At 33.6% G+C, this 13979-nt stretch overlaps 1 protein-coding gene across 1 annotated transcript in view; it reads right to left on the bottom strand.

Moving 5' to 3' along the window:
* LOC149775619 (uncharacterized) overlaps positions 1 to 13979 on the bottom strand; it is a 51164-nt gene that overhangs the window by 2374 nt on the left and 34811 nt on the right. Inside the window, exons 8-9 of the mRNA XM_089943501.1 lie at positions 4835 to 5125; positions 2226 to 2519 (exon numbers count right to left, since the gene is read on the bottom strand). Coding sequence (XP_089799627.1) covers positions 2226 to 2519; positions 4835 to 5125 — 585 coding nt within the window. The remainder of the gene's footprint in view (positions 1 to 2225; positions 2520 to 4834; positions 5126 to 13979) is intronic.

Here is a 13979-nt window from a genome sequence, read left to right on the forward strand (position 1 = left end):
TATAATCATCAACTTGATCCAAAAATAAATATATATTTAAAATTCTATATGTAATCACTAGGTTTTGTTTTCAATTGTCCTGGCTTCTTTACACTCTGATTAATTTCCTTTCTGCACCATAATTACAAACACTACTAGTAACTGACTTGATCCATCTAAAAGATCATGCTTAAACTTCCCTGTGCAATGCCAGAAAGTTATGGGAAATTGTCCTGGATCTTTAAAATCTGGGTTTTGTTCCTTCTTCATTGTATTTACATATCACTAATATGGAAGAGTTCGTACTAGAGACATCACAGTTTAGGCCTTATGTATTTTCATACAAGTAATGTTTGAGGTTTGTTCTTCTTTTTCTTTCCAATAATGATTCGATAATCAACAAAGCCTGTTTGACAAATACATTAATTGTATTTAAACCACTGAGCAATCATGATGAATAATTACAATACAGTAAGAACAAAGTTAAAGTAGAAATGTAATAATTACAATACAGTAAGAACAAAGTTAAAGTAGAAATGTAATAATTACAATACAGTAAGAACAAAGTTAAAGTAGAAATGTAATAATTACAATACAGTAAGAACAAAGTTAAAGTAGAAATGTAATAATTACAATACAGTAAGAACAAAGTTAAAGTAGAAATGTAATAATTACAATACAGTAAGAACAAAGTTAAAGTAGAAATGTAATAATTACAATACAGTAAGAACAAAGTTAAAGTAGAAATGTTCTCAGTTTTTAGCATTGTTTATCCATGGTACAGAAAAATCACCAATCATTTCTTCAGAACTATGGACCTGAAACTTGTATTTTATTTATCCCTCTTGCTTCTATGGTGTAGTTGTTCCATAGAACTGTTTTATCTCCTTTACACTGAGAGGTATCTTCAAGGTGAGTGACTAAGGGTGCAACAAAGGGGGGAATCTGTTGGGTTGAGTTGGGATTATCTATGCTCTCCATAATGCAGAAAAAAGATGAGATATATTTTATAATGATTTTTTTTTTCATTTAAATGCCATCATGTCTATTAAGAATAAAATTTAAAAAAAGATATAAACTGATATATTAAATCATACTTTAGATGAAATAACTTAATTGTCATAAGCAGGGTTACAAAACCAACAAGACTGGTAGGGACAAAAAATAACATATTCTGTACACTGATTCCATGTCATGTGGTACCAACAGTACTGAGTGTGTACTCTGTCACTGTATAATTTGTTCTTAAGGTAAAATGCATTGTTTCATTATTCTTTTGAATCAACTTCATGTTTTGCAACTCTCCCCTCCATACACACACACACTTCTTCTCTTGCCTATCCAATATCTGTTACACCATACAAACACTCATAAATGTGAAGTGTTCTTTTTTTTTTTATAGTACATAGCCATATGGTAGAGGTTTCAAGTTCATAATGACCAATTTGCTGGTGAATTGTATTGAGACATGGTTTAAAAATAACACATACAGTAACCAACATACATCTAGCTTTATGTATAAAATGTTGTAGGGATGATGGCTAACTTGTAAAAATGTGCATTTCAGTGACTGCTTTCTCCTAAAGTGAATGCAGCTTCAAAAGGGGCTGTTTGTGCAATTAGTTATCCCAAAGTACATACATACATGCACAGATTAATAAAACAATTTAAACAAAAATATTTAAGACCATCACCACAGCCAACCATAGGCATAAAACTCATTTTTGCCTTTGTACTAGCATGTTTTGCAGGACTAATAACCTCTGGACATTAGCAGGGAAATAAATTAGCTCCCTTTACATGTGCAAAGGTTCATGATTAACTTCACACACAGAAGTATGTTGCCACACTGCAAAATATAATCTATCAAATCTAATTTGTGAATGCACATTCATACAACTCCCTAAATCCCTAGACTTATATATCTTCAATTATGGTTGTCATTGTGAGAACATCATGTCAAGTTTCAATGTTATAAAGGGATTTTTGACATCCCTCAGGGTAAAACACTGACAGATTTCCTAATGTTTATGAGTGTTTTTATGGCAAGTGATTTCCTTAAAATCTACAGTCACTGTGCTAAAAGATGATCAATTCACCTCTTGACTGTGTTTCAGTTATAGTGCTCATAAGTTGTTGGATCAAAAAGTCAGAAGTAAAGCATCTGAAAAAACATCTTAGCTAGTTTTGAAAAATATCAGTTCACTTCACTGTTCATTAACTGCTGGCAGAACTGATTGATTTACCTGTAGTTTTGGTACCACAGCCTGTCAAAATCTCCACAACAAAGTGTCTGCCCAATCTTTCAAGCTCAGATATAAAAATATCAACTGCAGGTTGTCCTCTCTTGATTACTTCATCAAGGAACAACTTCGCTCTTTCCCTTCGACTAACTGTGCACACTATTTTATTCTGACCCTCCTCTGGCAAAATCTTCCCCAGTGCTGGAAGAAACTCTTTTGGTTCAAGCTCTGCCAGTAAATAGGATTCATTTTCCTTCAGTTCTTTATCTGTGATCATCTTATCATGGGTCAATAAGTCTGAAAAAAAGCATGACAATTTTTCTAGCTGCATTTGCAAAATCTTGTATATAAATTGTGGAAATTATTAAGCAGTAAACACTATGACTAAAATGTGCGATGAAAGCCTGCATGCCCTGTGTGTACAGGGATCTTTCTCTGTGTGTTAGGACTGTGTAGTATTTGCATCTGACATCTACTGATAGCTATAATTGAAAGTGCAAAGGTCTTTAGATGAGCCAACCAAAGGAGTGTTTTTTTCAAAAAATTTGAATTTGAAACCATGTCCCTTTATATTATAGTACTGATTATGTAATTACAGTGGTCTCCCTCATGAACAGTCCCCCTGACCAGTGGCCACCCACTCTTTACGGCCAGGATCCCATGGCCCCAACAAATTTGTGTTCAAAAGAACCCCTCTAACACAGCCATCAGCCAACATATTAGTGCACAAATGTAAAATTTACCCTTCACAAGAGGCCACATTTTGATATTAATATCTGTCCAGAACCAATATTTAATTATGGTAAGGCAACTAATCTGATTATCTTTCCAGCAATCTTTTTCTGGATGTCAAGTTTTCATTACTGGCTAAAGTACATGTACCCCTAAGGTTACTATTATTACATTAAAGCTGATGTTTACAAGAAATGGGGTCAGCAATGTTTTTTTTAGAGTTTTGGGCTTCACACAGGGGATTTTCTTTAATAGACAATTAAGACCAGACATTATTGTCAAGATCATAACATGGTCAACACAGGCTAAATATAGATTTTGTAGACTAACACACTGAGGCACACAGAAATTAACCTTGAACAAAAGAGGGTACCAGACAATGACCAAAAAATCATGTGACAGTACACGTTTCACTTCCTTTATAAACAAGGCATTTCGTTTACAAACGTTTCGTCTGCAAAATTAACTTGCAGTACTGTACAGTTAGTAACATAGGAATAAACTGTTACAAAACTTGAACACATCATATGTAAATGGAGAAATAATACTTTAGAAGAAGAAGTAAAAGTTATCTGAGAGTTCACTTGCCAAAAAGTTATGTTGGGAAGACTCAAACAAACAAGATCATAAAATATAAGGGGATTATTTTATAGCAGTGTGAAAATGGACTAATTGGAAAGACAATAATTTTAAATATAAAACAATGTACACTTCTCCCTTGATAACTCATGCACAATGGGGTCTGCAAACATAGACCGCACTATAAGTGAGGAGTGAATTACTGAGGGACCCCCAAAAATTGAAGAAAAAAATTGCTTTCACATCAAGAAAGCCGGGGGTGGGGTGGCATTAGGGAAATGGGCCTTTTATTGACTGAATCCTCAATTTACAATCACATCAATAATATTTTCTTTTAAAACGTGCTTTTGCTAATGAAGTTGTTCATTAGTCTGTTTAAATTACATTTATTTTGAAAATGTCCAACATATGAAAGATCGTTCTGACTGGTTTCAACAACCATCATGTGTATGCGAAAAAATCTGTATTACGTCACTGCTTTTTGTTTTCTTGATGAGTATGGTTCCCACAGTGGTGTTTAATATTATCCTGCCGAATTGGGAGTCCACAGAGCAGGGAACTAGACTAACTGTTGATACACCACCAAACAAGATTCCTTTTTTTTCAAAACAAGCGACATTTATTTCATGAGACAATTGTCTACGTCGAAACTCAATTTTTGTATTGTTCAATTAGTACAATATTGATGTCGTGATCTCATTGGAAGTAATAATGAAACTTCTTATCATCCTTGAGGATATCTCTAAGTGCCAGTTCAAGAATTCTCTGAAACTCACTTGCCCAGAATGGTCTGTATCTGTGAAATCAAGCTCTTTATTTTACGAACTATTCATTTCGCTTGGCTGCCTTGTTATCTTTTATCACAGCTATGAAAGAGTTGGTTAATTTAAGGTACATAGTTTATGTTACATACACAACAACATTTATAAGTGTTTGATTGATCAGATGAAGTGAGTTCACCCGACATACGACCGGGGCTGCTAGATTTTCACAGTGTTGAATAAATGTTCCATGTCCTATTTACTATCTGCGATGATAAAAAGAGCGATACATCAAAGTTTCTGTTACCATGTTTGATCGCGATTTTCTTCAAGTTCAACAAATAATGATTAATTTTTGGGGTATTTTCTGGTTTAAAAAAATGGGATCCATGCCTGACTCCGCGTTATAAGTGGGTTCGCGAGTTATCAGGACACAAGTTATTGAGGGATTGGTGTATACTTGAAATATTGACTGTTTAAGACAGGAGCTTGCTTAATACATGAAGACAGAATTTTTTGTGTTTTAAGAGTGAAACTTACCATTATCAAAACAAATCCTCTTCAGTATCTCTTCGTAACCATGTCTGGCTAATTCCTGTTGAAAAATCTGAATCAGACCAGCCTGTCCTCTTAAAATTAAGTTAAGAAACTCAATGTTTCTCTCTTCTCTTGATTTGCTTTTCAGTCTTTGCAAAGTCATTTCACTTTCTGAGGTCAACAGTCCACATTTCAGGAAACCAGCAAAGAATACTTCTGCATCAGTGATTTCTTTCTCGATAAAGGAGAAGTTTCTCACTATTGCTTCATTAGTTATGACTGGGATTTTATTTTCTGAAAAAAGTAAATACATAATAAACATGATGTTAGATTCATAAATTGAAGATATAAAAGTTAAAAGTATACCTTAAACTGTCTCTCGGAAATTTTGTTTAGTCCTTTACCTCATGTAAGTGTCTTTAGACGCTTCTACTCCATTCTCATCGAAGCGCCTTTGGATGTCTCTACCCATATTTGCATGGAAGCACATTTTTATGCCCCTACTCCATTCTCATGGAAGTGCCTTTTGATACCTGCTGTTAAAATTAGCCATTCTGAGCGGGTTTTCATAGTGCCACCTTTAGGGGAAAAGCCCCCTCTTAGATACTACATTCATTTATGAAAATGACCATTATATCAGATCACGTGGTCACTGTTTACGATCTGGTCATAATCTGCTTCTTAAACAAACTGGGTCATAATCTCCGCTCTCCAAAATGGAGGCTGTGGATTTCGTTCAGTACTTTATTGAGTTTGCACAATTAGAATCACAGCTATGAAAGCTTCAATAACTTAAGTAAAGGCTCTGATACTGATGTAGGCAGCAATTAGTTTTTATAAATTATCAAATTCAGATGATTTAGTGATGTAGACACAGACAAAGAACTTGTAAATTTTGAGTATGAGAAATGGAAGTTACGGTTGGTCACACGGCTACACAGCCTTGATGGTGAACTAGCTCTCTCAAGATTGTAAAGCACATAAAAAATTATTCCGTGAAAAATAATTATACAGCTGTAACGATTGGATTTTACTCTCAAATCTTTCTACACATAATAGATGTGTACCAAAAATGTAAAATGGTTAAAACTGATGTTGAATGTAACATATACTACACTGTTGTACTAGTTAACAGGCAGGCCAATGTGTATGGAATCAAACAGATAGCAGGTGATATGTAATGTGGTAAAGATAATACAGTCAGCCTTACATACCAGGAATCTTCAAAGGAATTTTTAATAACATTGGGTTAAGTATTCAGTTATTTCATTTATATCATGTTTTCATGCCAAAGCTCAGTACAGTCTTTCAATTTAATTAATACATCTCTTCCTTCCTCATATCTCTCTACTGTCACATTCAAATCAAATGGAAATTAGTCATAAAGATTTTTTCTGCGCCTGTTTTGTAGCTGAAATTTGGCCCCAAGTCCAATTTTAACCTCATTTCTATTAAAAAATGTCCTTTATTACACTGACTTTGGGAGAGAAATTACCATGATCAGTATAGCATGGGATATAAAGAATCCATGTAACCTAGGCTAATAATTCAGACTATATGCTGAACTCTAATATTTGAGTGAAACGACTTCCATGTCCAGCCTGATACAAAAGTTAATGGCTAAGTGAGTCGGTAATTATCCCATATTTTCTTAATTAATAAGCAATATGATAAGGTTTTTCTTTCAAGTGATAGGGCTTGGTAGTACGTGATAGGATATTTGCTTAACAGAACTTTGTGAATAGATAGCAAGAAACATAAAAGCAAATTGGCATTGGTTATAACATACTGAGGTTCAAAAGCACTGCAGTCTAAAATGATTGTGTACTGGGACCACAACGGTAAATGGACCTAGGGAGAACAGAGAACACTACATATGCATCAACCCAATGTTAAGGCTATATATTACAACCAAAATAGCTAAGGAAAAGATTCAAATATCAATCTGCCACATTTTATATTATAGAAAAAAATGACTATTATACTACTAAACATCCTTGCAAGAATAACAAAGCTATATAGAGAAAATAATGAATGGATCATCATCTCCAAGCTAATATTCAATGAATGTCAAGCTAATATTCAATGAATGTCAAGCTAATATTCAATGAATAATATTCAATGAATGTCAAGCTAATATTCAATGAATGTCAAGCTAATATTCAATGAATGTCAAGCTAATATTCAATGCTAATATTCAATGAATGTCAAGCTAATATTCAATGAATGTCAATGTGCACGATCTACATCCCCTTAAATTCAGTTTCAAGGTGCATTGTCATAATCTATTTGACACTCTGTCATCTTAGATGACTAAATGTATCTCATCAGTTTCAGGTAAGGAATAAATGGCCATTTTTATTACATTAGAGGCAAGGAAGGCAAGAAAATGAATCCCTACTACTGCACAATCAAATTTATAAATCTATACATAAACAAACTATTTATGTAAAACATGACATTAGGATAAGTTATGTACATGTATATGAAGATTCTATCACAGGACATCAGATTTATAAAAAGAAAGCCAAAATAAACAAAATACCTGAGTTTATTTAAAAACACCCATATGGCTGATGGAACTGCATCTGTTCAGAATATATGACTAATATATATACATCTCCAAAAACATTATCTTGCATGTAATCAGTAAATCTAACCAATATGAATGGATAAACTGAATCCTTAAAAAAGTCTCTAATTTGAGACATTAGGGCAGTCATCATCTTTATCAACTGTCATCAGTGAATACAAAATATTTACGATATAATCTTATTTACTGAGGCTGAGTCAGAATCTTTCATAGCTGCATTATTCAGAACAGTTAATGGCAAGCCACTATCACTCTTAATCAAATATGTCTGAGCTCCTGAACAGAATTAGTTAGAAATTCATGGGTGGAATCAACCAATCAGATACTATTTACTATGCACAGTAATATCCCATATAAAACCTGTCATAGATCTTCATGGCAAAAGCAACAGACATTAAGATCTTATCAAAATATTTATTCCTAAAACAGACATATTACTGGATGCCACAAGGAATGACCAGGTAGGTTTGGAATAGCGACGAGCCATTCAAAAACCAGTTATAAAATAACATTCAAATCTAAACTCTCACAAGCGCAGACAGCATCTAGAGAAAAAAAAACATTTGATCAGGTGTACAGGATAGATTAGATAAATACTTCTGTAAAAGGTCCTTACGCTCACTGAATATTGCAACCCGAGTGATACACAGCTGCATTAATGAACACCTTAAATATACAACATTAATCAAAAGCATACATGCCAACCCCTGGTGAGGAAAAAGTGTAATCCAAGTGGACAAGAGGAGTAATCTGAGCAGAAAAGAGTAATCAACATATACAGTGCAACCCCGCTATAACGTGCATTCGGATATAACACGGTCGTGGCATGGCTCCCGAAATTTCTTATATTCATTTGCACATGAAAAAACATTTTTTCCAAAGTACATGAAACAGTGCATAAAAAATTTATTATCATTATGGGGAAGAGTTCGCATATGAATTCGAATTTAATATGATGTTGGTGTGGTTCCTGAAATTTTAAATACATGTATGTGTATTTTTCTCGTACTGAGAATTATTATTTTTTAGGTCCGAGAAATAGTGTGTAAAACGTTTATTATCATTTTGGGGAAGAGTTCGCATATGAATTTTAATATAATACGATCGTGGCATAGCTTCTGAAATTTAACAATATCACCAGATTCTTGAAGTGTTATGCCAAAATAAACATTATCAGAAATGTTACTTATTATTGGTCTATGAGTAAAGTCAGTACGTCGTCCTTGTGATTGTTTTCAATTTATTCTGTATACAATCGTTGCTCAAACAATAGCCAACATGTATTTCTTCTTTAACTGCATACACAACCAAGCATCAGACAATGCGGTGGTGGATAAAAGATTCTCACAATTTAATAAACATCAAAAAATGAAAGCCACCAACATGTTTGCTGGGCTTGGCGGTGTTATTAGACGCAGTCAGTTGACTCATAAAAAATGCCCGCTTTATTAGATGGAAAAAGAAAGGGTATAAAATTGTTTGTGTGTTCAGCTTTAAAAAAATATATTTTATAACAGTGACTTGTGGCCATTGCAGGCCTACTGCACTTAGTTATTGTTTTTTTTTATGTGTATGGGGTTTACTTATGAACTTGTTATTAATTTACTATTTTTTTATTAAAAATATTTTACTATTATGGAAAAGCAAGTTCACAAGCGCAATTCGTTCTCTGCACTTTGTGCAAGAAATTATTATCATTTTTGCGAAGAGATCGTGTATGAATTCGAGTATAATACGATATAGAATACGATCGTAGCATGGTACCTGAAATTTTAAATAATGTACGTGTATTTTTCTCGTACCCGGGAAAATACTTTTTTTTAAGGTAGGAGAAATAGTGTCTAAATTGTTTATTTTCATTTTGGGAAGAGTTTGTGTACGAATTTGAATATAATACGATCAAGGCTTGGCTTCTGAAATTTAACAAGTTCACCAGTTTCTTGAAGTGTTATGCCAAAATAAACATTACTGATCCATGAGTAAAGCCAGTAAGTTGTCTTTGTGATTGTCTTCAATTAATTCTGTATATAATCATTGCTCAAACAATAGCCAACATGTGTTTCTTCTTTAACTGCGTACACAAACAAGCAGCAGACAATGCGGTGGTTGATAAAAGATTCTCACAGTTTAATAAACATCAAAAACCAAAAGCTGCCAACATGTTTGCTGGGCTTGGCAGTTTTATTAGACGCAATCAGTTGACAAGTAAATAATGTCCGCTTTATTAGCTGGAAATTTAAAGGGTATGAAACTGTACATGCTTTCAGCATTAATTATTTTTTTTTATAAAAGTGACTTGTGATCAATGCAGGCCTACTGCACTTAGTTCTCGGGTTTTACATGGGTATGGCGTTTGTTTATGAACGCGTTATTAATTTCTTTTTTTTTTTTTTTAAATATTTTATTGTTATGGGAAAGCTAGTTCACAAAAGCAAGTCGTTCTCTGCACTTTGCGCAATGATTAGTATAGTAGTTTTCATATGTTTCTTTCTATATTCACAAAATCTGAAGTAAAATTTATATCCTCGCTGAAAGCATGTGTTGATTGGTAATTATCCTTGTTGTTGTCGTTCAAACAAATAGGCGTACAAGCGTTAATTATTAGAAATTTGCAATGGATAAATGTACATGGAAACGCATATGATAAAACTTAAGCAGTATGAAATTTGTACTGATATTGTTCATAGATCCTGGAACGTAAAGAACCGTATACATACTTCGTCTTTCTTAACCTAATTTTGGTGTTAATTTTTCCCATTGAATTCAGACACATAATGATGTGTGACAAAATTATTGAATAGTTTACATATGTATGCAATTTTTACAATGGAATTACATATTTTATGGATTCATTTCAAGCCCTGATGGTACAATATCAGGTGGGAAGTAAACGGTGTTGATACTCTGTTCATGCTATATATTAAACGTTGAATTCAGACACAATGATCTGGGAAAAAATACTGAATATTTACGTCTGTGTGCCATTTTTCAATGGAATTACATGCATTATAGACGAACTGAATGCCATGACGGCACGATAGTAAACAGTGTAGATACCCTATTCGTCATATCCATTAGACATGAATACAGTAAGCTGTTCTGTGAAGAAAGTAAAATACTTTAAAACCCCGCATTAATGCGATCCAATTTTGTGGACCCCAATTATCGCGTTATAGCGTGGTTCCACTGTAACATGAAAAAATTCAATGAGCATATGTACGAAATGATTTATTTACCCCTCTGGACTCTAATATCAATTTCTGCTTCAAGTTTTCGTGTATAATGCTTTGAGCTTTAAAATGCAACAGACTCTCATATTGCATTTCAAAATACTTTGTACCAGCTGAGAATATAAATGTTTTGCACACCAACAGATCACTAAGTGCTGGGTTACAGAGCCTGGATCTGAATTCAGTTTTAATTTGTTAACAATACTGAACAATCTATCACAGTCAGCATTAGAATGGTAAAGAACCAATATTCCTTTCATAACTGACAAAGATGAGGAAATTTATATCTTCCAGTTACTGGGTCTTTTAGGAAATTTATATCTCAACAGTTATTGAGTCTTTTTGCTGGGAAATAAGATGAAAAAAAAATAAAATCTGTCCGCATGAAGTACATTGTCAGGTAGAGTGCCAACTTGATACTTCAAGAGTTCTCCTTCTAATTTATCATCAGCCTTTCCTGCAGCATGGTGCATCATATGACAGAGACAACCTGTTATGTACAATGATGGAGACATTTTTCAAAATATAGATTGCAACTCCTTTATGAATTCCAGTCATCACTGATGCAGTATCAGCTGAATACTCCATACAGTTCTGCCAACTTATGTTTATTCAAAGCATTATCAAGCAAATAAAAAAAATGTTTTCTCCATTGTAATCTATTGTTAATTCTGGTAATGAAAGAAGAGCACTCTTACTTTGCCCTCTTTGTTGTCAAAGTCTCTAACACAGACTGGGTACAACTTTTTGTCATAATCACTACTCCTGTCTGTTGCAATACTAAACGGCCCAATTTTCATGAATTCTGCAATTTTAAATGAAGTATCTTCTGCCAAACACCTAACAATATTAGATGATTTTGTTCTTGCACATGCATATTTTCTGCAATTTAGGAATCGGGAAACATCCATTTGAACAAAGGACCAATCTTACTCTTCTACCGCTAGGGGTAGTCCGTGTTCTATTAAGAATTTGGTAGATAACGCCTCTGCATTTATAAAATTTGTGTCCACAATTAAGTTCTGCTGTAAAAAAAGAAGTTATCTTACTATTGGAGTTAGTAAAACAAGCTAATTCAAGGTTTCTTTGTTTTACCACCATGACCAATAATAAAATCCTTTCTACATATCCTGCAAGGGGCATGAAGCTGCCCTAGAATGGAACACTGTATTGTGTAATTCATGAATTCACCTCTAAATTGGTTTTTCATCTTTTCCTAATCCATCTGTGAAATTATTTTAAAAATATTTTTACTCTAACACATGCATCGACTAGAATAAATCTGACTTGACTTTTAGCGCCAAATACCTACAGAGTGCTGAAGGTTCTATACCAGATATGAATTAGAACAAAATCTGCGAGCAAATTTCACAAGTTAGAAAACCAGTCTGTTCTCTCCTAACTTCCACACTAAGCCATACAACTGTTATAAACAGAAACTGAGGTCAAAAGTAGAAACCAGCATGTTTCTTGGAAATAGGGTAACTGAAATAAATAGAACATAATACTGTTAGGAAAGTGCATGCAAGTCTTCGGACAAGCATACTCTTATGTCGTAGTTACATAGAAGTCATCTTTTCTAGAATATGGTCTGTGGGATTAATGGGATGTTAATAAATATGAGAAAAGAAATTATTAATTGTTTTTCGAGGAGGATATATTGAAAATGCATATTCTGAATACAGTTATGCATAAGGCATAATTTAGTGAATTAAAGCGTAATGATTACACCAAAAGGGTTATGGTTGGCATGTATGCAAAAGGTGTGAAATAATACTGCAGAGACTCAGAGCATCAAGAGTGATAACAATGCATCAGTTTAGGTCTGGATATTCAACACCAAACAAAAGTATGGACTTGAACTTAAATCATGAATCCACTGACCTCTGAGTCTGATTCCAAACTGGCAAATCAATCGTCTTAAAAATATAAGCATAAATTTAAGAGTTATGTTGTCACAATTGGAGCCAGATCACTTTATCATGACTGCCTTATCAAAGTGACTCATAGCTCAAATCATCTGTGATCATGGTGATTTAAATTAACAGATCAAGTTTCATTAAAATGAGGTCAGATATACATGCTCCATAACAGAATAGGCTAAGACAGTCAGACACAAGATTAACTCAACAACATAAGCAGATGTCACTCAAAGTCCAAATCATTAAACATTTTAAAAATATGAGGACATGTAAATTCAATCATTATCTGTTCTTAGTAATGAGTCTAGAATGGTAAAGAGATCAGTTTATCGGATGCCAAACAATCTTATTACTATGCGCTAATCCATACTAGTCAACTTGTAAGGTTAACCCGTAATTTGTACTTTTTTTCATTTTCGTCAGTGTATGGCCTTACAACCATTTTGTACATTTTTTTTCTTATAAAAACTGATGGGGGGGGGGTATTTATATTTTACAAAACATTTTAATCCCAGGAGTCTGGGCGTAACTTTTTTTTAAGAAGTCGAGTGCAATCCAGAATCTTTTTAAGCTTAGTGCTCAATCAACGTAGGGATAACTCTAATATGCTTTGGAAAGCGATGGAAGCCAGGAATGCCCGAATCAGGTTAAGTGAAAGTATCTTTCTTTAACAAAATGAATAAAAATATATTAATATTGAAGAAAGTGTTTAGATAGTTTCATTTCATTCAATATTCTTATGATCCTTTCAACCGATTTTGGTATTTCCAACTTCCATTGCCTTCTGGCCAACTGAAATGTAGGCCATGTGTGTCTTTGTAAGGTTTTTGTTGGTCTGGCATACAGGTTTTCATCTAAACTGGTTGACAGTTATGCACTAATCTATCATAATGAAAATTTTATATTTTAATGATATAAGGTTACTCAGCAAGTTTTATCAAACCTATTTAGATGGTTGCTAATTGAACTGGTTAGGTACCAGATCAATTTTTATACATACAAAGATGCCTTTAATAATAGAATTCATATGTGATCCTTATTATTATACCATCAAGTAACACTGACGTGGGGTATTGCCCTTAAAGGTTTGGCTGTGAAATTATATTCTTTGCACACACTCTAGTCTCATAATGTTAAGAATGTTAAGTTTCATTTCATTATCATAAATATAGTGTTATAACTTACAGCGAAAAGTGATGAAAGGTTATCTAGAGATGAAACTGTTTAATGGATCAACAGAAATTCAATATCTTCCAACTCTTCACCAATTTATAACAAACCAAAATCAATGCAACTTTTGGATTCCAGGAAAGGGTTTAGTGCCAATCTGTGGCCCCCATAAAAAGCATTTCTGGGAATAAAGGTACTCAAACACAATGACCAGATCGCAGTACTGTGCAACT

Source organism: Sinohyriopsis cumingii, chromosome 19 (assembly GCF_028554795.1).
Source record: "Sinohyriopsis cumingii isolate HCF-2022 chromosome 19, ASM2855479v2, whole genome shotgun sequence".
NCBI lineage: Eukaryota > Metazoa > Mollusca > Bivalvia > Unionida > Unionidae > Sinohyriopsis > Sinohyriopsis cumingii.